Source organism: Scyliorhinus torazame, chromosome 10 (assembly GCF_047496885.1).
Source record: "Scyliorhinus torazame isolate Kashiwa2021f chromosome 10, sScyTor2.1, whole genome shotgun sequence".
In the NCBI taxonomy this organism is placed as follows: Eukaryota; Metazoa; Chordata; class Chondrichthyes; order Carcharhiniformes; family Scyliorhinidae; genus Scyliorhinus; species Scyliorhinus torazame.
In genome coordinates this window covers 207841892-207862306 of record NC_092716.1, presented here as the reverse complement: position 1 = coordinate 207862306, position 20415 = coordinate 207841892, and the positions used below count along the sequence as shown (strand labels likewise).

Sequence of the window (20415 nt, the reverse complement as noted above, 5' to 3'; positions counted from 1 at the left end):
AGGAACTGACGCAACTCGTCGCTCATGAAGGAGGAACCCCGATCGCTTTGGATGTAGGTGGGGAAACCAAACAAGGTGAAGAGACTGTGCAGGGCCTTGATGACGGTGGCAGAGGCCATGTCAGGGCACGGGATGGCAAAGTGCAATCGTGAGTACTCGGCAACAACGTTGAGGAAGTGCACGTTTCGGTCAGTGGAGGGGAGGGGCCCTTTGAAGTCGATGCTGAGGCCCTCAAAGTGGCGATGGCCTTTACCAGGTGTGCTCTGTCGGGCCGATAGAAGTGCAGTTTGCACTCCGTGCAGACCTGGCAGTCTCTGGTCATAGTCCTGATCTCGATGGAGTAAGGCAGGTTGAGAGCCTTGATAAAATGAAAAAAAACGGGTAACCCTTGGGTGACGGAGGTCATTGTGGAGGGCCCGGAGTCGGTCTACTTGTGTGCTGGCACATGTACCACGGGTTAGGGAATCTGGGGGCTCATTGAGCTTCCCAGGTCGATACAAGATATCGTAGTTGTAGGTGGAGAGTTCGATTCTCCACCTTAGAATCTTGTCGTTCTTGATTTTGCCCCGCTGCGCATTATTAAACATGAAGGCAACCGACCATTTGTCAGTGAGGAGAGTGAATCGCCTGCCGGCCAGGTAATGCCTCCAATGTCGCACAGCTTCGACAATGGCTTGGGCTTCCTTTTCGACGGAGGAGTGTCGAATTTCGGAGGCATGGAGGGTACGGGAGAAGAAAGCCACGGGCCTGCCCGTCTGGTTGAGGGTAGCAGCCAGGGCAAAGTCCGATGCATCGCTCTCCACCTGGAACGGAATGGACTCGTCCACAGCGTGCATCGCGGTTTTGGTAATATCTGCCTTGATGCGGTTGAAGGCCAGGCGGGCTTCAGCCGTCAGGGGAAAAATGGTGGATTTAATGAGTGGACGGGCCTTGTCCGCATAATTGGGGACACACTGGGCATAGTACGAGAAGAACCTCAGGCATCCTTCAGGGCCTTGGGGCAGTGGGGGAGGGGAAGTTCCAGGAGGGGGTGCATGCGGTCCGGGTCGGGCCCTAGGACTCCGTTTTCCACAACGTAGCCAAGGATGGCTAGGCGGGTTGTGTGGAAAACGCATTTCTCCTTATTGTATGTGAGGTTAAGGAGCTTAGCGGTGTGGAGGAAATGCCGGAGGTTTGCGTCATGGTCCTGCTGGTCATGGCCGCAGATGGTGACATTATCTAGGTACGGGAACGTGGCCCGCAGCCCGTACTGGTCAACAATTGGGTCCATTTCTCGCTGGAAGACCGAGACCCCATTGGTGACGCCGAAGGGAACCCTGAGGAAGTGATAGAGACGGCCATCTGTCTCGAAGGCAGTGTATTGGCGGTCCTCCGGGTGGATAGGGAGCTGGTGGTGCACGGACTTCAAGTCAACAGCGGAGAAGACTCGATACTGCGCAATCTGATTGACCATGTCAGATATGCGGGGGAGGGGGTACGTATCGAGCTGCGTGTACCAGTTGATCGTCTGACTGTAGTCGATGACCATCCGGTGCTTCTCCCCAGTCTTGACGACCACCACTTGGGCTCTCCAGGGGCTGGTACTAGCGTCAATGGTCCCCTCTCGTAGGAGTCGCTGGACCTCCGACCTGATAAAGGCCCTGTCCCGGGCATTGTATCGTCTGCTCTTAGTGGCGACGAGCTTACAGTCCGGTGTGAGGTTAGCGACGAGGGAGGGTGGGGCGACCTTAAGGGTCGCGAGGCTACAGACGGTGAGGGGGTGGGGCAGGGGTCCACCGAACTCTAAGGTAAGGCTTTGGAGGTGGCACTGAAAGTCGAGCCCCAGTAATAGGGCAGCGCAGAGATGGGGGAGGACGTAGAGCTTAAAGTTAGTGTACTCTATGCCTTGTACCGAAAGGGTCGCGACACAGTACCCCCGGATTTCTACGGAATGTGATCCGGAAGCCAGGGAGAATTTCTGTGTCGCGGGTAAAATTGGGAGGGAGCAGTGCCTTACCGTATCTGGGTGGATAAAGCGGTCTGTGCTCTCGGAGTCGAAGAGGCAGGCCGTCTCGTGCCCGTTGATCCGGACGGTCATCGTGGATTTCGTGAGATGATGAGCTCGAGACTGGTCGAGTATGATGGAGGCGAGCTTCGGAAGGTGGTGGGTGGGCCAGTCGGAGGTAGCGGTGGCCAGCATACGACCGGGTGAGCAGAGGTCCCGGGAGGCGGCGGAGTGGTTCCAAAATGGCAGCCCCCATGGGTTGCACGTGGCGGGTGGCATCGAAGGTGGCGTCAAAGATGGCGGCCCCCATGGGTCGCGCGTGGCGGGTGGAATCGAAGATGGCAGCCCACACGAGTCGCACATTGCGGGTGGCACGGCAGATGGGGGCGGTTCCGACAGACAACAGGCAGCGCTGCTGGGCCGAGGAACTTTAGGGACAGGTCGGGCCTGGCAGACTTTGGCGAAGTGGCCTTTCCTCCCACACCCGTTGCAAATCACGTTCCGTGCAGGGCAGCGTTGTCTGAGGTGCTTATCCTGGTCACAAAAGTAGCATTTCGGGCTTCCGGCGTTGGCGGGCTGCCGCACTCGAGTCAGGTGATGGCGGCGCCCACGAGGGTGCCGCGTGGTCGGAGGTGTAGGCCTGGAAAGCCACATCCAGCCAGTTTGAGAGCTGCACTGTCTCTGGGAGGCCGAGTGTACCCCTTCTAGCAAGCGCTGGCGGATGTAATTGGATTTAATGCCCGTGACATAGGCGTCCCTGATCAGCAGTTCCGTGTGTTGGACAGTCGATGCCGCCTGACAAGCACAGTTCTGGCCGAGTACCCGAAAGGCACGCAGGAATTTGGCTTGTGATTCTCTGGGGCGTTGTCGCCTCGTGGCAAGGAGGTGCCTGGCATACACCTCCTTTACTGCCTTCACATACTGTCCCTTCAGCAGCATTATCGCCTCCGTATACGAGGGGGGTGTCTCTGATAAGAAGGAAAACTTGCTGGCTCACCCGTGCGTTGAGTATTTGAAGCTTTTGGAGGTCGGTGACGTCGTCGGTGGAGGATCCGAGGTAAGCTTCGAAGCAGCTTAGCCAGTGCTCGAATGTCGAGTGGCGTCGGCTGCTTGTGGGTCCAGCTCCAGGCGATCAGGCTTGAGTGATGAATTCATCTTAAAAGTTTAGCTTATTAAATTGATGTGCCATCAATTAACACAAAACAAGTAGTGAACGAAACTGTGGCTTTAATAAGCTAAACAGAAAGCTTCCGGGCCACTGATCCCGTACTGGGGCAGGGCCGGAGGTCAGCCACCTTTATACCAAGCCCAAGGGGAGGCGGAGCTATCAGGCAGTGGTTTACCACAATACATGTAGTACAGTAACAGTTTACCACAATACATATAATACACTAACAGTAGTTTACCACAGAGTATCATGTTCGCCAGGCTAGGAAAGGACAGCAGATTTCCCTCCCTAAAGGACATTAGTGACCAAAAATCGATGATAGTTTTACGGTCACGATTACTGAAAGTAACTTCAATTCCAGATTTAATTAACTGAATTTAAATTCCACGTGTTGCCGGGTGAGATTTGAATTCTTATTCCCAGAGCATTAGTCTCTGGATTACTAGTCCAGAGAAATTACCAATACGCCACCATCTTCCCTCGAGTCAGGGCATTGTCCTGTTTTACAAAGTCATGGGGCTGGATTCCCCGATTGTGAGGTGGCATTTTACACCCGAAAAGTCGGCGCAAAACGGCCACCGATCCTCCGTATAGCTGAGGGCTAGCGTGCCGGAAGTGTAGAGCACCTGGCTCTAGCTGCCGATCCGGCTCGGAGAATTGCAGGGTCCGTGGCGGCACATGTGCACAGCGGTGGCCTGCAACGGCCGTGCCATGCAACATGCCACCGGCCGCTCACGGACCCGGCCTGCAAAATAGTACCCCCCCCCCCTTTGGCCGGCTCGCGCGCCCTGAACCACTCGCCAATAGTGCCCCCAGCCCCTGATAAAGTCCTCCCCTGCCCACGGGATCGGCCCTCCCCAACTTTGGCGGCGCAGGACTGAGTCCGCAGCCGCCAAGTTCCCGACGGATGAGACCACATGCGACCAACGCAGTCGGGAACTCAGATTTGGAGAGAGCGGCGCCGCCCTCGATTTGGTCGGGAACTTTGATTCTCCGGCCGATCACCGAACGCAATTTCGGCATTGGCGACCGGAGAATCCCGTCCATGGTATATAATTTTAGAAAGCATAGCATTTACACTTCAATTTTCGGATTCAATGGGGTCAGAATGGTGGCGCAGTGGTTAGCATTGCTGCCTCACAGCGCCGAGGTCCCAGGTTCGATCCTGGCTCTGGGTCGCTCTCCGTGTGGAGTTTGCACATTCTCCCCGTGTTTGCGTGTGTTTTGCTCCAACAACCCAAAGATGTGCAGGGTAGGTGGATTGGCCATGCTTAATTGCCCCTTAATTAGAAAAAATGAATTGGATACTCTAAATTTTAAAATATATATATTTCGGATTCTGCACATTCAAGGCCCTGTTCACCAGTGGAGTAAGCACACTTGGGCTGTTTGTGTGGAAGGCTACCTTGGTTAATTCTCCCAAACAAGACATTCATCTTCATTAGTTCAGGCTCCCCACACATGGAAAACATGCAGGAAAGCAGACCTTAAATGGAAAAGCTGGGAGAACCATCAATGCTGCTAAGGACTCGCGCTTGTCCTGATGAATTGTTCATTCTCATCTAATTCAGGAGGGGAATATTCTAAATGATAACCCCCTCCACACTTCACTTCAACTTGATTATCTCACAACCGGTACTGCAGCAACCACAAGTCAAAGGTGTCGAGGAAAATGATGCAAGGTTCCCAGTACATATGTAGCAAAATGTGCACAGCATCAAACAAAACAAAGGGCAGCACGGTGGGTGCAGTGGTTAGCACTGCTGCTTCACGGCGCCGAGGTCCCAGGTTCGAGCCCAGCTCTGGGTCACTGTTTGTGTGAAGTTTGCACATTCTCCCCGAGTTTGCGTGGGTTTCGCCCTCACAACCCAAAGATGTGCAAAGGGTAGGTGGATTGGCCACGCTACATTGCCCTTTAATTGGAAAAAATTAATTGGGTGCACTAAATTTATTTAAAAAAAACAAGAGTCAGTTAAGTGAGGTTCAGTTGGCTGAATGGCTGGCATGTGGTTCAGAATATGTAAACAATGTGGGTTCAATTCCTAGTCCAGCTGGGTCATGTTTGGGACCTGCCTTCGTCCCCTGCCCCTGAGAGTGGAAGGCAATGGCAAACCATCACTGGCAAAAACTGCCAAGTAAAAAAGCTCAGGATGAAGTATCAGCAGACAATGAGGTCTAGCACCCGCCTTCGAGCAGAGCACTCCAAAATCAGTTAAATAAATAATCAGCAAAGTGAGTCTTAGATCAGCCATGGTCTTATTAAATGGCAGAGCAGGCTTGAAGGGCTGAATGCCAAGCATGAATATCCCCATCATTACATTACAGAGACAGCCATGCTCAAATTGAAATTCAACTTGGCTTTGATCTGGTCTTCACTTGATGTTTAATGTTCATGCTTTGGAGAACCATCAGGAGGAAAAAATACAGGTATCTGTTTGTTTTCTTGTTTAGATTAGGGATACTGAGGACACATGTTACTGAAGGAGATCTGAAGGGCCGGATTATGAACAGCACAGAAATAAACTTAAGTATAACATTCAGCCAGCCATGGGCTGGATTCACCGCAGCCTTGCGCCAAAATCGCGTTTGGAACAGGGGCGGAGAATCAACTTTCACGCTGAAATCGGGCCCGGCGCTGGTCCATCGATTCTCCGGGACCCGAGAATCGGCGTTTTCGCGGAGTACTCGGTGTGGCTAGGGGGCCCATTGACAGAGGCCAGCCCAACGATCCTCCGCTCCCAACTGGCCGAGTTCCCGTCGGCATGGTTCTAACCACCTATTGCCGTTCGGGAACCTCGCGTGGCGGCTGCGGACTCAGCCCGCAGCAGTCCTGGTGGGGGGGGGGCAGGGTGATCGGACACCGGGGGGGGAGGCCTTATGGGCAGGCAGCCGGGGGACAGATTGGGCCGGTTGGATCTTCGGGCGCGTGGCCGATCGGAGGGCCTACATCTTACAGCTGCCTCCGCGGCCCGAGTCCGCCATGGTGCTTGGCGCGGCCCCTGGAGGCCGTTGCCGTGCGCATGCGCAGACTCAAAATGTTTTATGGTGCTTTGACCAACAAAAATCTATAATCGGGTATGAAGGAAATATGCTCCAAATAGCACTGATCTATAGGTTGATTACCATATAACATACCAGACGATCATACCAATAACATTTAGCAATGTCATGCCTAGTTAATAACTATACAAATTATAATTCAACTGATGAAAATAACTACTTTCTCTCTCTCTTTCTCCATGTAGTGTCCTCATTGTCTGAAGGTTGCTAACAATGGCTTATGGCCATGATATCTCGATGGAGCAAGGCAAGGAAATAGGCCCCAAGATCTACCTCACGCCAGTACAGGGATTGAACCCTGACCTTTCAAATAATTTAAATAACGATTAGTGCAATACTGGTGTTGGGCCATGAGCGGTCATTGTAAACATCACACCAGACAAATTCATAATTGCCGTTAAAGCCATCTCGAGGGGCGGCACGGTGACACAGTGGTTAGCACTGCTGCCTCACGGAGCTGAGGACTCGGATTCGATCCCGGTCCCAGCTCACTGTCCATGTGCAATTTGCATATTCTCCCCGTGTCTGCGTGGGTCTCATCCCCACAACCCAAAGATATGCAGGTTAGGTTGATTGGCCAGGCTAACTTGCCCCTTAATTGGAAAAAAAAGAATTGGGCACTTTAAATTTAAAAACAAAGCCATCTAGGAAAAGATCAAATCCATCAAATCTCTTCACTTCAAATCTTTGAAGGGGACCTAGATGGCTATTATATTGTCACCTGTATGGTGACATTGTCCAGCAAATCAAAGGTCACTGCCAGCTCTAGGCTGTTCTCTAGCCACACAACTTGAAACTCAAAGGCGTGTAAATATTCTGAATAGCTGAAAACGCTCTGAAAATATTTGAAGTAAAATGCAGAGTGCCGAGGATCGCTCTGCATTAATTCAAATTGTTTCAGACTCCTAGGGTGCTTATATTGTGTACTGAAATACCAATTCAGTTCCAGGCCTCAAAACATCCTCTGAACATACATTTAATAATAATAATAATAATAATAATAATAATAATAATAATAATCGCTTATTGTCACAAGTAGGCTTCAATGAAGTTACTGTGAAAACATTTCAAAATAAAGAGGCAGATATAGCAGCTGTATTAAGATGACCTCTGGGTAGCTGTCGCTCCTTCAATATTTTGGCCTGATCGAAAGTGAACCTGGCCATCACTTGATGTTTCAAAATCCTTCTCAAAGCCAATCGTACACTTGTTTCCCAACAGCAAAAATGCATAGAACTCACATGATTGATTATTTGCATTGGTATCGTGCTCATCATCAGTAACGGCAATCTTCTCATACTTGCCATGGCCAGTTACCACAAACTTGTATCTTGCACCAGAGGGAAGATTCTAAACCAAACCCAGAAAACAAGATCATTTTAGTTTGGACCACTTATGGTTGACAGTTACAGGAAAGTAAATTCGACTTAATTGATACCTTGCAGAAATATAGAAACATAGACAATAGATGCAGGAGTAGGCTAATCGGCCCTTCGAGTCTACTCTGCCATTATGATAATGGCTGATCACCAAGTTCAATTTCCTGATCCTGCCTTCCCCCCAAATTCCTTGATCCCTTTAGCCCCAAGAGTTATATCTAATTTCTTCTTGAAATTACACAATGTTTTGGCCGCAACTACTTTCTGTGGTAGCCGATTCCACAGATTCACCATTCTCTGGGTGAACAAATTTCTCCTCACCTCAGTCCTTAAAGGTTTACCACTTATCTTCAAATACACCCCCATCTTCGGGAACATTCCTTCTGAATCTACCTTATCTAATCCTGTTAGAATTTTATAACTTTCTATGAGATCTCCTCTAAACTCCAATAGATATAATCCTAACCGACTTAGTCTCTCCTCATAGGACAGTCCCGCCATCCCAGGCATCTGCCTAGTAAACCTATGCTGCACTCCCTCCATAGCAAGAACATCCTTCTTCAGATCAGGACACCAAAACTGCACACAATACTCCAAGTGTGGCATAACTAATGTCCTATACATTTGCAGTAAAACATCTCTGTTCCTATACTCAAATCCTCTCCCTATGAAGGCAACATATCATTTGCCTTTTTTACTGCCTACTGTACCTGCGTGCTTACGTTCAGCGACTGATGTACGAGGACACCAAGGTTACGCTGAGTATCCACCTCCCTCAATTTACACCCATTCAAATAATAATCTGCCTTCCTTTTTTTGCTACCGATGCGGATAACCTCACATTTATCCACATTATACTGCATCTGCCTTGCATACATTATACTGCATCTGCCTTGCATACACCCGCCCACTCAGCCTGTTCAAATCCCATAAAAGTATCTCTGCATCCTCCTCACAGCTCACCCTTTTACAAACTTTGTATCATCTACAAATTTGGAGATAATACATTTAGTTCCCTCATCCAAGTCATTAATATATAATATGAACAGTTGGGGTCCTAGAACAGATCCTTGCAGTACCCCACAAGTCACTGCCCGCCAAGACCCATTTATTCCAATTTCTTGCTTCCTGTCTGCTAACCAGCTTTCTATCCATCTCAAGACACATAATCTCATGCGCTCTCACTTTACATATTAATCTGCTATGTGAGACCTTGCTGAAAGCCTTCTGAAAGTCTAAATAAACCATATCCACCGGTTCTCCCTGGTCAACTCTATTAGTTACATCTTTAAAGAATTCTAGTAGGTTTGTCAAGCATGATTTTCCTTTCATAAATCCATGCTGACTTTGTCTGATTACACCACTGCTTTCCAAATGCTGTGCTATGAAATCCTTGATAATGGACTCCAGCAACTTCCCTACTACCGACGTTAGGCCACTGGTGTATAGTCCCATTTTCTCGAATTACGGGGTTACATTCGCTACCCCCCAATCTGTAGGAACCATTCCAGAGTCCAGTGGTTGTAAAGAAAAGGGGCTCGGCGCCAGGCGCCGATAAGTTTCCAATGTTCCAGCCACCCACTGGCACCGGGATCAAGGTTCGCACCCACAGCAGTGGGAGGATGCAAATAGATCATTAAGACCCTCAATAAAGAGACCCCCAGAGACCTCTAAATAAAGAGACCCCCCACATAGGCCCCCTAAATAAAGAGACACCCCCACAGACCCCCCAGAAAAGAGATCCATGTCAGGATCCCCCCTGCAGAAGTGATTGACAGCTTCCACACACACACAGCTGTCAGCATTGTTCCATTCATCTTCCTTCAGGTTGAGTAACTCTGAAGTGAGCTAACCACAATATTTTAAAACATCAAGCTGTGATTGACAGTTCCTGGACCACTTCAAACAGAGTTAAATGCTTTCTAATCAATTACCTTTGTTATGGGCCAGGGTTTAGAGAACCCCAAAGTGTATCATGGAGTTCACCTGACCCACAACTTTTAATAGATTGTGGTATGGGGAGCACACTGCCCACTCTACAGGTGTGCTACAGCAGAAATGGAAAAGTATTTTTTAAAGCAAAACAATGTTTATTCTATGAACTCAAGTTAACCTTTTTAAACCATACAGTGAACACAGCAACCATTAATTCAAATACAACCCCCAAGGAATACAACACTAAGTAATTCTTTAAGCTTTCCTTTTAACATCCATAAGACTTAAAACACCTTTTACCAGAAGCACATCAGGTTAAAGTCACTACTGTTACTAGTTTTAAATCACCAGGATCGATTTACAGTCTTTAGATTACAGATAGACTAATATACCTACAGATTACAGATAGACTCTAATACACCTTCTGGCTGTGACTGCAGCTATCCAGCTCTGAAAACGAAACTAAAACACACCCTGCAGCAAACAGCCTAAAACGAAAGTAAAAAGCTGACAGACAGCCCAGCTTCACCCACTCTCTGACATCACTGCAGTAATAAACGCCCATTTCTTAAAGGTACTCTCACTACAGATATTTATATACATACCCATTTATAAACACCCATTTCTTAAAGGCACTCTCACATGACACCTTCATGGTTGAGTGATTTTCAATTGGTCAGCTAGAAACTGACAGCACTTATTTCTATTTGAAGTGGTGCAGGAGCTGTCAATCAAAGCCGATTATTTATAAACATTGCAGTTAGAGGGTGACATGTGGCACAGTGGTTAGCACTGGGACTGTGGCGCTGAGGACCCGCGTTTGAAACCCAGCCCTTTGTCACTGTCCATGTGGAGTTTGCATACTCTCTCCATGTCTGCGTGGGTTTCACCCCCACAACCCAAAGATGAGCAGGTTAGGTAGATTTGCCACGCTAAATTGGCACCTATATTAGAAGAAAAAAAAAATTGGGTACATTAAATGTACAAAAAAAACATTGCGGTTAGAGCACTTCAGAATCACTCAACCGTAAAGATGAATGGAGCATTCCTGACCACTGTATGTGTGTGCATGTGGAAGCTGTCAATCACGGCCGAGTAAAATCAATATTAAAGAGATATGAATGAATGGCTTGCAGATCAGAGATCTGAAGAGGGGTGGGTGGGTTTAACCACAGCTGACTGGTTTTCTCTTTCCAGGACTTGACAAGTGCTGCTTCCTGTGTCAGAGCCAGCAGGTATATTGCTCAGGTGAGTTTTAAAGCAGTGATGTTTTTACTGCCATTGTCTGGACTGCTTTCTAGCTTCGAGACAGGGGTTTCTATTCTGGGAGCCTCCAGACAGAGGTCTTTTATTTGGGGGGGTCTATGGGGGGCGGGGGGGGGGGGGGGTTGCTCCATATCTAGGGGTGGGTCATCTTTTATTTAGGGCATCTCTGTGGGGTGGGAGGGTGGGTCAGGTCACCTCCGTGTTCCGTACTGGGTCGGGGGACCCAGGAAATCTTGAGTGGGGGGCTGAATTGCGCTGCAGGGAGGGGGAGGCTGAATTGTGATGTGGGGGGTAGGTGTGGGACCTCGCTATCGGGTGGCCCGATTAAAATGGCAGCCCGATAGGGGATTCTCTCGACAACCCTATAATCCTCGGCATGCACCAAATTTGCATGGCTAAGGATTGGGAATCGCTTCTTAATTTGCGCTCCCATTGTGTAATTCAGCTCTGGTGGGAGAACGTAACCTCCCAAACGGAGAATTTTGTTCAAGGGCTGGGCTTTTCTGTGGAACCTACCACAAAATGGAGGCATCCAGTCATTGGCTGGCGATGACATCGTCTGGTCCCGTCATTGTCAACGGAGCTTCCAGTTGAATGCAATCCTCGCCGCCGGGAAACCCGTGGCGGGAGTGAGCCAGATCCCATCAGTGGCTGGAGAGTTCCGGTTGAGGTAATCATTTAGCTTCTCTGACAGTTTTCTATTCTTCATCATAGATTGTCCTGGGCTACCTACAATGGTCCCAAATTTCTCTGAGCGAAACTCTTCCTCTTTACATACCAATAGAAGCTATGAGTCTGTTTGTATGTTTTTTTGTTAGTTTACATTCAAATACTATTCTCCTTTTCTTTATCAGCTTCTTCGTCCAGTTATAACTCTTTTTTGTGTAAGCTCTAATTTCAAGCAGTAGAATTTTATGTTAAAGGTGTTACGCAAGTTTAAGTTGTTATTGAAGAGTTCTGTACCATTGCATTAAATTATGGATCTTGGGACAGTCAAGCTGATGACACCTGTTTGCGTTGTTGCCATTGGCTTCAATCAAGTGAGCAAAGCATTTAACACTCTGGGACACAAATAGGAGTAGCACTAAGGACATAATCTGTCACCCCCTGCATCCGTGTCAAGTGTCTGCTTGCTCTGGAGTTATTTCATTTTAAGATTTACCTCGCCTATGCATGCAACTATATAAAACTGGGAGCATTCTTCCACAATCTCCTTTCTCCATTCATTCTGACTGGAAATCTTTTTATCTTCCAAATCTATACAGGAATATGTTTTCAACACGACTTGGTACAGGCGGTTGCACAAAACAAATGGTAGCAGACCGGCCACCATTAAGCGCAGCACGTGATATTTAATTCTACTGCAGTCAATGAAACTGAAAAGCGGGCGCTGTGTATATAGATGATCAAATTCAATAATGTCCATTTTGCACCACAGCCAAAGACACATTTCTATTCTGAACTGTCCCTCATGTTTGTCAGCAAGTTTAATTCAAAATTTACTTTAAAAAAAGCCGCATTCTTTATTCAAGTCTACTGGATGTCTAGGAGTCCCATTAAAAGTATGTTGATGAGCAAACCTGTTTCCCATCGTGGCTGAAAGTGTCACTGTCCATTTTTATGCAGTAATTAAACAGGAGCCAAAGGAAAAGCATATTGCTGACTCGGCTGGACTTCTGAACTTTTGCTTTGCACAGTTGAAACAAAAATACGTATAGTCTCAAAATAGCCAGCTTTATATTTTGAGAGCCAATCCAATTCAAGAAAATGTAACTTTAGATCAAGATTTGTCTACAGCTTGCCAAAAACAGATGCATTTTTAGATGTTCATCTTGAGGTCTAACGGAGCTGTAACTGAAGCTGTTGTGCATGATATATCAGACATTGGATGTGCATATTACCGTCTTGTACATAATAAATCAGTACCAGGGCAAAATAATATACATAACTCTATTCTTCTGTATAGATCCAATTGCTACCATTTTTGTAGTTGTGACTGGGATTGTTCTGTCTGATGTAATATATAATAATCTTTATTTTCACAAGTAGGTTTACATTAACACTGCAATGAAGTAAATAGATCCTCTATAAACCATTACATTTCAATGAGAAATAACAGAAATATTAATACACCTGTTTGACCCACATCCTACTTGGTAGGAGTAAGAGAAGGTGATTGGAGAGGGGGATGGGTACAGGATTGAGGTCATCATGTATGCATTAAAGGTCTATTCACATTCTAAGCTTTCTTATGTTTTTAAGTCTTACGTTTACAAGTCTTGATAACATTATTTGGTTTACTCACCTTTGCAACATGTGATTTGGTGGAAGAATCAGTTTTGTTTTCCCAAATATTCTTCTTGCTCCTCACATCTCCTGCCATAATTTCCTGCAGAAATGCAAAATAAGAAACAGATTCCACTCATTAGCTTTATATAATGGGCAAACTAAACCAATAAAGTCGCCATAGTCCCAGATGACCATTGGCTTATTTCCACTTTGAGGTTGAGAGCTGACTGGTGGTGATTTAACCTGAGGATCACCATACTCCAGGCGAGGGGCAAGGTTGAGAAGGCCGGGCCTTCAAGAATAATCTCAGCCAGTGTGGGAATTGAATCCGCGCTGTTGGCCTTGCTCTGCATCATGTACCAGCTGACAAGCCAACTGAAACCAATAGCAATCATATAGGGGCATGTGGCTTTTAAATATTTACAACCAGGATCACACACACAGAAATGGACCCCACACCATTAAAGAAAAATGTACTGTGTTCTTTTGGAAGAATTACACTGGATTGTTCAAAATGAAATTCCATTCATCCAGATTGTTTCAAACATAGTTTATCCAGTTAAAAGTCTGCATTGCATTTCTCAATTTAATGCTCCTTAGTCAACACCTTACAAACCCATGACCAGTACCATCCAGAAGAACAAGCGCAGAAGACACATTGGAACACCATCACCTGAAGGTTCTCCTCCAGGCCACTCACCACCTTGATTTGGAAATCTATCGCTGTTCCTTCACTGTTGTTGGGTCAAAAACCTGGAAATCTCTCTCCAACAGCATTGTGGGTGTACCTAAACCACATGGACTGCAGTGTTTCAAGAAGGCAGCTCACTACTACCTTCTCAAAGACAATGAGGGATGGACAATAATGCTGGTGGATGGGCAATAAATGCTGCCCTAGCCAATAATTGAATGGGAAAAATAAAAATCGTGACAATTGGCATTTCTGATTATAATTTTTAAAAATCCGATTATTTTGAATCCCATATCACGAAGTAATTAATTAACCCGTGACAAAACCATGAGACTCCTGTTGGTGGCAGAGTGCTGGGCTTTCTACAGTGCAACTGCATTTTGATATGCGTATTTTGCCAAAAATACTCTGTATGAATAAGATTGCTATAAATTACATATTAAAACTGCCAACTGGCACAAATTCTTGCTTCATAGCCCATGTGATTGCAAATTCAATGATTCAACGTAAAGTAATACTTGCGTGCCATACTTGTTACTAACCTGGTGAAGTTTCAGCACATCTAATGTAATGTAATTCCATAATAAGAAGGACAATGGCTGGAATTCTCTGGTCATTGGGATTCTCTGTTCCTGCCGGCAGTGCACGTCTGCCCGTGGGTTTTCTGGCAGCATAGGACGGCTTCAATGGGAAATCCCATTGATAAGCGGTGGGAGTAGAGAATCCTGTCACCAGCAATTGGCGCACCACTGAGAAACACGCGGCTGGGGGGCTGACGAATCCAACCCAATATAAGGCATTACATTTGTCACTCTTTTCCTCCCTGCTTACTGTGTTTTCAATCACTTCATATCTAATCTATTTTCTCATCATCTATAATATCGCTTGAAAGCTTCAAATGGATTTCATCTTTCTTGGAGAAGTTTTAAACTGACCAGATCTTTTTCTCAAACCGACTCCCAGACTGAAATAAAGCAGCTATTTTAATAGTCTGCAAAATAAAGCATTTTCCAGACTTTCTGGATTTTGAATAATTGACCGGACAATGAATTACATTTTTAATGAAAAATTCAGTCATAGTCAGTCATAGGGAAAGCAAGCATTTTGAATGGTATTGTTCAAATTTAATTAATCCATTTCAAGACTCCAGCTGATGAAACATGCAACCTATGGCAAGTCTGGTTCCAGATTTGGAACTGCAGTCAGTCTTCAGGCTGCTAGTCTACTATGACTAATTTTAAAAGGAGCCATCGCTGAAACAAGACTCTATTCACCTTTGCTGCAACGAGTTTGAACTATTGAGATTCTCCTCAATGGGAATGACTGATGGGGGAACTCTGTATGGTGGGAGAGAATGAGGGGCTTAATTTATTGGGATTCTATCCAAAGAATTTGAACTACTCAAGTTCAATAAAATGGGAATGAGCGTATCACCGGCATTTAGGATTATAAACAAAGAGTGAATAGGAAGGTAATTTTTTCTTTGGGATTCCAAATTAAAAGGGCTAGATTTCACAGTCAGCAGCAAAGTAACAGTGCTCGACAAAAGTCACCCACACCAATCTAGCCATTGCTGGATAACTTCCTTCTCAATGACAGTTTTAATCTGGCACCAAGTTAAGGAGATCTCCAGGCATCCACCAGCAGTGACGCCATCAAGCAGAGTAATCAGACAATCACAACTGAAGTATTTTCACAATCAGCAAACCCCGATGTAAAACCACTGAATCTCTTCACTATTACTATAAAATTTTACCGATAGCAAAATAAATGATTGGGACATACACATGGGGTTATGGTAGAGGTTGAAATGTCAAATTAAAAAAATATATATATCGAATATCATACTGAAGAAATTTGATATTCTACAAATATAAAATGGGGAGACAGTGGCATCATGTTATTGTCACTGGATTAATAATCCAGAGATCCAGGGTAATGCTCTGGGGACGCAGGTTCGAATCCCACAACAGCAGATGGTGAAATTTGATTCTGGAAATATCTGGAATTAAGAGTCTAATGATGACCAGGAAACCATTGTTGATTTAGGTAAAAACCCATCTGGTTCATTAATGTCCTTTAGGGAGGAAATCTGCCGTCCTTATCTGGTTGGGCCTACATATGACTCCAGATCCACGGCAATGTGGTTCACTCTTACAAAATGCCCTCTGAAATGGCCTAACAACCCACTCAATTTAAGGGCAATTAGGAATGGGCAATAAATGCTGGTCTAGCTAGCGACGTCCAAATCTTATTAACAAATTTTAAAATATATATTTTCAGGCCCAGTGAGGTTGGCTAACACTAATACACTAATCCCAGTTAGAGCTCATTCAACAACTTTTTCAAGGCTTTTCACAACAAGATGGAGAGCATAGCATGGAGCTCTACTTTTGAGTTTAATGATCTCTAACCTATTGTGTTCTGGGTGGGGCGGGGGGGGGGGGGAGCTCAACTGCACATCATCTGGATTTCTGTGTTTCACTGCACATGTGCCGACTCCATAAATTGCTGCCACTTTCAGAGGAGCAATGATGGCAACCATAACAGTTTTGCCATCATTCCTACTGCAAAAGCTGGGCCAAAGTAAGTAACAATTTCACCAACGTAGCGAAATCTCTATTAATTCCCAGATTAATAATAATAATCTTTATTGTCACAAATAGGTTTGCATTAACACTGCAATGAAGTTACTGAGAAAAGCCCCTAGTCGCCACATTACGGCGCCTGTTCGGGTACATGGAGGGAGAATTCAGAATGTCCAAATTACCTAACAGCACATCTTTCGGGACTTGTGGGAGGAAACCGGAGCACCTGGAGGAAACCCACGCAGACACAGGGATATTGTGCAGACTCCACACATACAGTGACCCAACCGAGAGTCGACCCTGGAACCCTGGCACTGTGAAGCAATAGTGGTAACCACTGTGCTACTGTGCCACCCAAATACAAGAGATTTGATTGATAGATGATAGGAATTATGTTAATCAAGATCTTGATATATTGGTCTTGTACATATGGTATAGCATATCCTCACCACTGTTCATCCCTGGAATAAAGGCGAAGTATACTCAGCCTTCGTGGAATTATATTTCTGATTTCGACTGGACATTATGAGATTGGCGTCACTGTTTTGTGTAATGAGGCAAAATCTTGTGCAAAGTTTTAGGCTGTGAAAACTTTGCGTTCCAATATAGTTAGATTGAATCTGATGACAGAACAAGTTGAATGGCCAGCCAGTCTGTTTTTGGTAATATTAGTTCAGAGAAACTTTTGGATCAGGACTCCTCAGTGTTCTTCAGAAAGCATCTCAAGATACACTGGTTGCAGATTTTTCACAACTCACTTAGCAAAATATCTCCAAGATCCAGCAGCCACTCCATTGGCAACCTACATTCTTAACTTCTGGAACATACCTAAAAGCCACAAACCTTTGATTCCAAAGACAACTAACAAACTAAACCAAACTAAAAGCATTTAATTCAAGTATTTCTAATACATTTGACTGAATAAGAACTGCTTTGCTTTGACAAGTTGGTAAAAGATTAATTCTCTTTCCCAGCTGTTCTCTAATTCCTTCAAAGTGCGGCCAACATGGGTTTAGTTATACAGCCAATTCTAAACTATACTGAAGTTGTCTCGTGTGTAAACAGTGCAGACAGGCATTGGGGGGCGCTATTACCTTACAGTCTTAACCCCCATGTTATTCTGTTTTTTCTGTGTCTGGCTATCTTGGATGGAAATACTTCCAGTGTGGATAATTTATGTGCAAAGGAACAATGAACTACTTATCTCCTTCCTCTGCAAAAAGACAAGCATCAAATTTTGTATTCATGTGCGGTTACTGTCCCGGGAGGCTGAGGCTCAGAATTTCAATGAAGCTCAGCCTTTTGGACTCATGAAACAGAGTCTAAATCTAAAAACCTTTTCGTATTTAGAAGTACAATTTTACATCTCAACTTCCTCAATTTTTTTCAAAGATCTTTTTGAAAAATAGTCATCTGGTGGTGAATAGAAAGAGTTTGATTTTAAGAACCAAGTTCCATAATCAAGCATCTACAGGTCAGGTGTAGTCCAGCCAGTTGTCGATTAGAATTTTCTTGGCCCTCAGCGTTGCTTCTTACTTCAGGAAATCACATGCCAGCATGAATTTAGTAAATTCCCATGTCAACCATCCCATTTGTACTGAATTGTGCAAAGTTTTTTTATAATGCTTTTGTTGTCTGATTCTGTTAAATTGAACCTTCCCAAAATTTGCATTGGATAGTTACAGGTCGTATAGGACAGTTACGGTGAGAGAGAGAGACAGGGAGGAGACTGCACTCCATTGGCTTGAGCTCGATACAATCTCAGGTTTCGTGGGTAAAATGGCAGTTTGCCAACTAACGATGTTACAAAAATCACAACTTCAAAAGGAGATTGGTTGTGAAAGCACCAGAACAATGAACTCTTCGCCTCTAGCTCTGCTTTTATTCGGCTCTTTCCCCTGGATGTGCCACCTATTGCATACAGAAGATAGGCAGGAACCTGGGCCAGGATTCTCTCCAACCCGGCGGGGCGAGGGGTCCCGGCGGGATGGAGTGGCGGGAACCACTCTGGCATCGGGCCGCCCCAAAGGTGTGGATTTCTCCGCACCTTTAGGGGCCAAACCCTCACCTTGAGGGGCTAGGCCCGCGCCGGAGTGGTTGGCGAGCCGCCGGCCAGCGGGAAAGGCCTTTGGCGCCACGCCAGCCGGGGCCGAAGGGACTCCGTCGGCCAGTGGAAGATCGCGCATGCACGGGAGCATCAGCGGCTGCTGAGATCATCCCCGCGCATGCGCAGGGGGAGGGGTCCACTTCCGCATCGGCCATCATGGAGGCTATGGCCGAGACGGAAGGAAAAGAGTGCCCCCATGGCACAGGCCCGCCCGCGGATCGGTGGGCCCCGATCACGGGCCAGGCCACCGTAGGGGCACCCCCTGGGGCCAGATCGGCCCGCGCCCCCCCCCAGGACCCCGGAGCCCACCCGCACCGCCGGTAAGGTAGGTGGTTTGATTCACGCCGGCGGGACTGGCATGACAGCAGCGGGACTTCGGCCCATCGCAGGCCGGAGAATCGCCAGGGAGGGGGCCGCCGACTGGCGCGGCGCGATTCCCGCCCCCGCCGAATTTTCGGTGTTGGAGAATTCGGCGGCCAGCGGGGTGGGATTCACGCCGCCCCCCGGCAATTCTCCGACCCGGCGGGGGGTGGGAGAATCCCGCCCCAGGTTTGTACCTCACGGTCAATGTGATCATGGCCCTGGCTTTAGTCACGCTATGGTGTCGGAGATGACATTTGCAGATTACCTCTGAATTGGCCTATGGTTTTACTTTAATCAAAAAAAAATTGAGTGCTTAATAATAAAAAATGAACTCTTGAGCCATACACACCGGTATTCATATTTTAAAGAGTGGCAACGTAATCAGCTTTCAAATCAGCTGAAAACCATTAATTGCCCAAGGCTTAGTACACAAAGACACAGAGGTCACTCCTTCCTCAATTTCACAAAAGTGAGGAGGTAGTGTACAATATTCACTGTTGCGTACTTACATGACTAGAATAAAAATAAAAATTGATATTGTATCAATTGATAAATGTAACTGATGCAATAGAGAAACACTATTCAAGATAGCAGTACGTTAATTCAACTCGGAGTACATTACCTGAGGGCACCAAACAAAGGGAGGTCCTTTTCCTGGTACTCGGTGAGATTTCCTTCCATAGTCTTTCGCCAAGGAATTTTCACAGGAAGTGCACAATGGGTGGGATTTTCTAGCTATTCACGCTGGTGGGATTTTACATTCCCGCCAACGGTGCATCCCTGCTGAGAGTTTTGCGGCACGAGGAATGCGTTCAATGGGAAAACCCATTGACAACAATGGGACCAGAGATCCTCTCGCCCTCTGCCGCTGCAGAACATGCCGGGGGAAAAGGAAACTCCCGTCCAATTGGTGTAGTTGTTGGTTACATTAATTAAAAAAGTTCAACAGATACCCCAAAATGAATCCTTAGAAGGTATGGTGAAAGATTTCCAGTGATCCCTCCCTCCTAGTATTTTTATGATGTGGAGATGCCGGCGTTGGACTGGGGTGGGCACAGTAAGAAGCATTTAGAATCAGGAGTAGCATTTACACTTTTTGAAGCAAGACCATTTTTTCACGCCAAATGCTCCAACTCGTGCTGGGCGCAGTTCCAGAGGAAAAGCTGATGTGCTCAAATCACAGGTATGACCTAACGGCCTCATCGCGTGGCTTAGTGATTTGGATCCCACGCATAGACTTACATATTCAAGTGGGTAGAAACTCACTGCAATATGTCTGCACCAGAGTTACTCAAGGCGTGGGATCTAACGGTCTCGCCTTGAAGACCCCGAGCGGGTGCCATTTAGCACTGGTCTTCACAAACCTGGACCAGGTGTAGCAGCACTTGGAGGCATGCCAGGGTGCCCAGGTGACACTGCCAGGCTGCAAGGTTGGTAAAGCCAAGGTGCTCAGGTGCAACTTTCCTGTTCCGGAAATCGAGCCCAGGGGTGCTCTGCCCTTAGGAGGTGGGGTGAGGGTGGCGTGATGACACCTAATTGATAAGTTGGGGCATTGGGAGGGTCAGGAGGCTGTGGCAGAGGGGCC

The 20415-nt window shown here is 46.5% G+C and overlaps 1 protein-coding gene across 4 annotated transcripts in view; it reads right to left on the bottom strand.

Moving 5' to 3' along the window:
- The window catches only part of lsp1a (lymphocyte specific protein 1 a), a 531727-nt gene that overhangs the window by 25314 nt on the left and 485998 nt on the right, over nt 1-20415 (bottom strand). For all 4 annotated transcript variants that reach the window (XM_072466314.1, XM_072466316.1, XM_072466317.1 and 1 more), the window contains 2 exons: nt 13098-13181; nt 7454-7562 (listed from right to left, as the gene is read on the bottom strand). In XM_072466314.1, coding sequence (XP_072322415.1) covers nt 7454-7562; nt 13098-13181 — 193 coding nt within the window. The remainder of the gene's footprint in view (nt 1-7453; nt 7563-13097; nt 13182-20415) is intronic.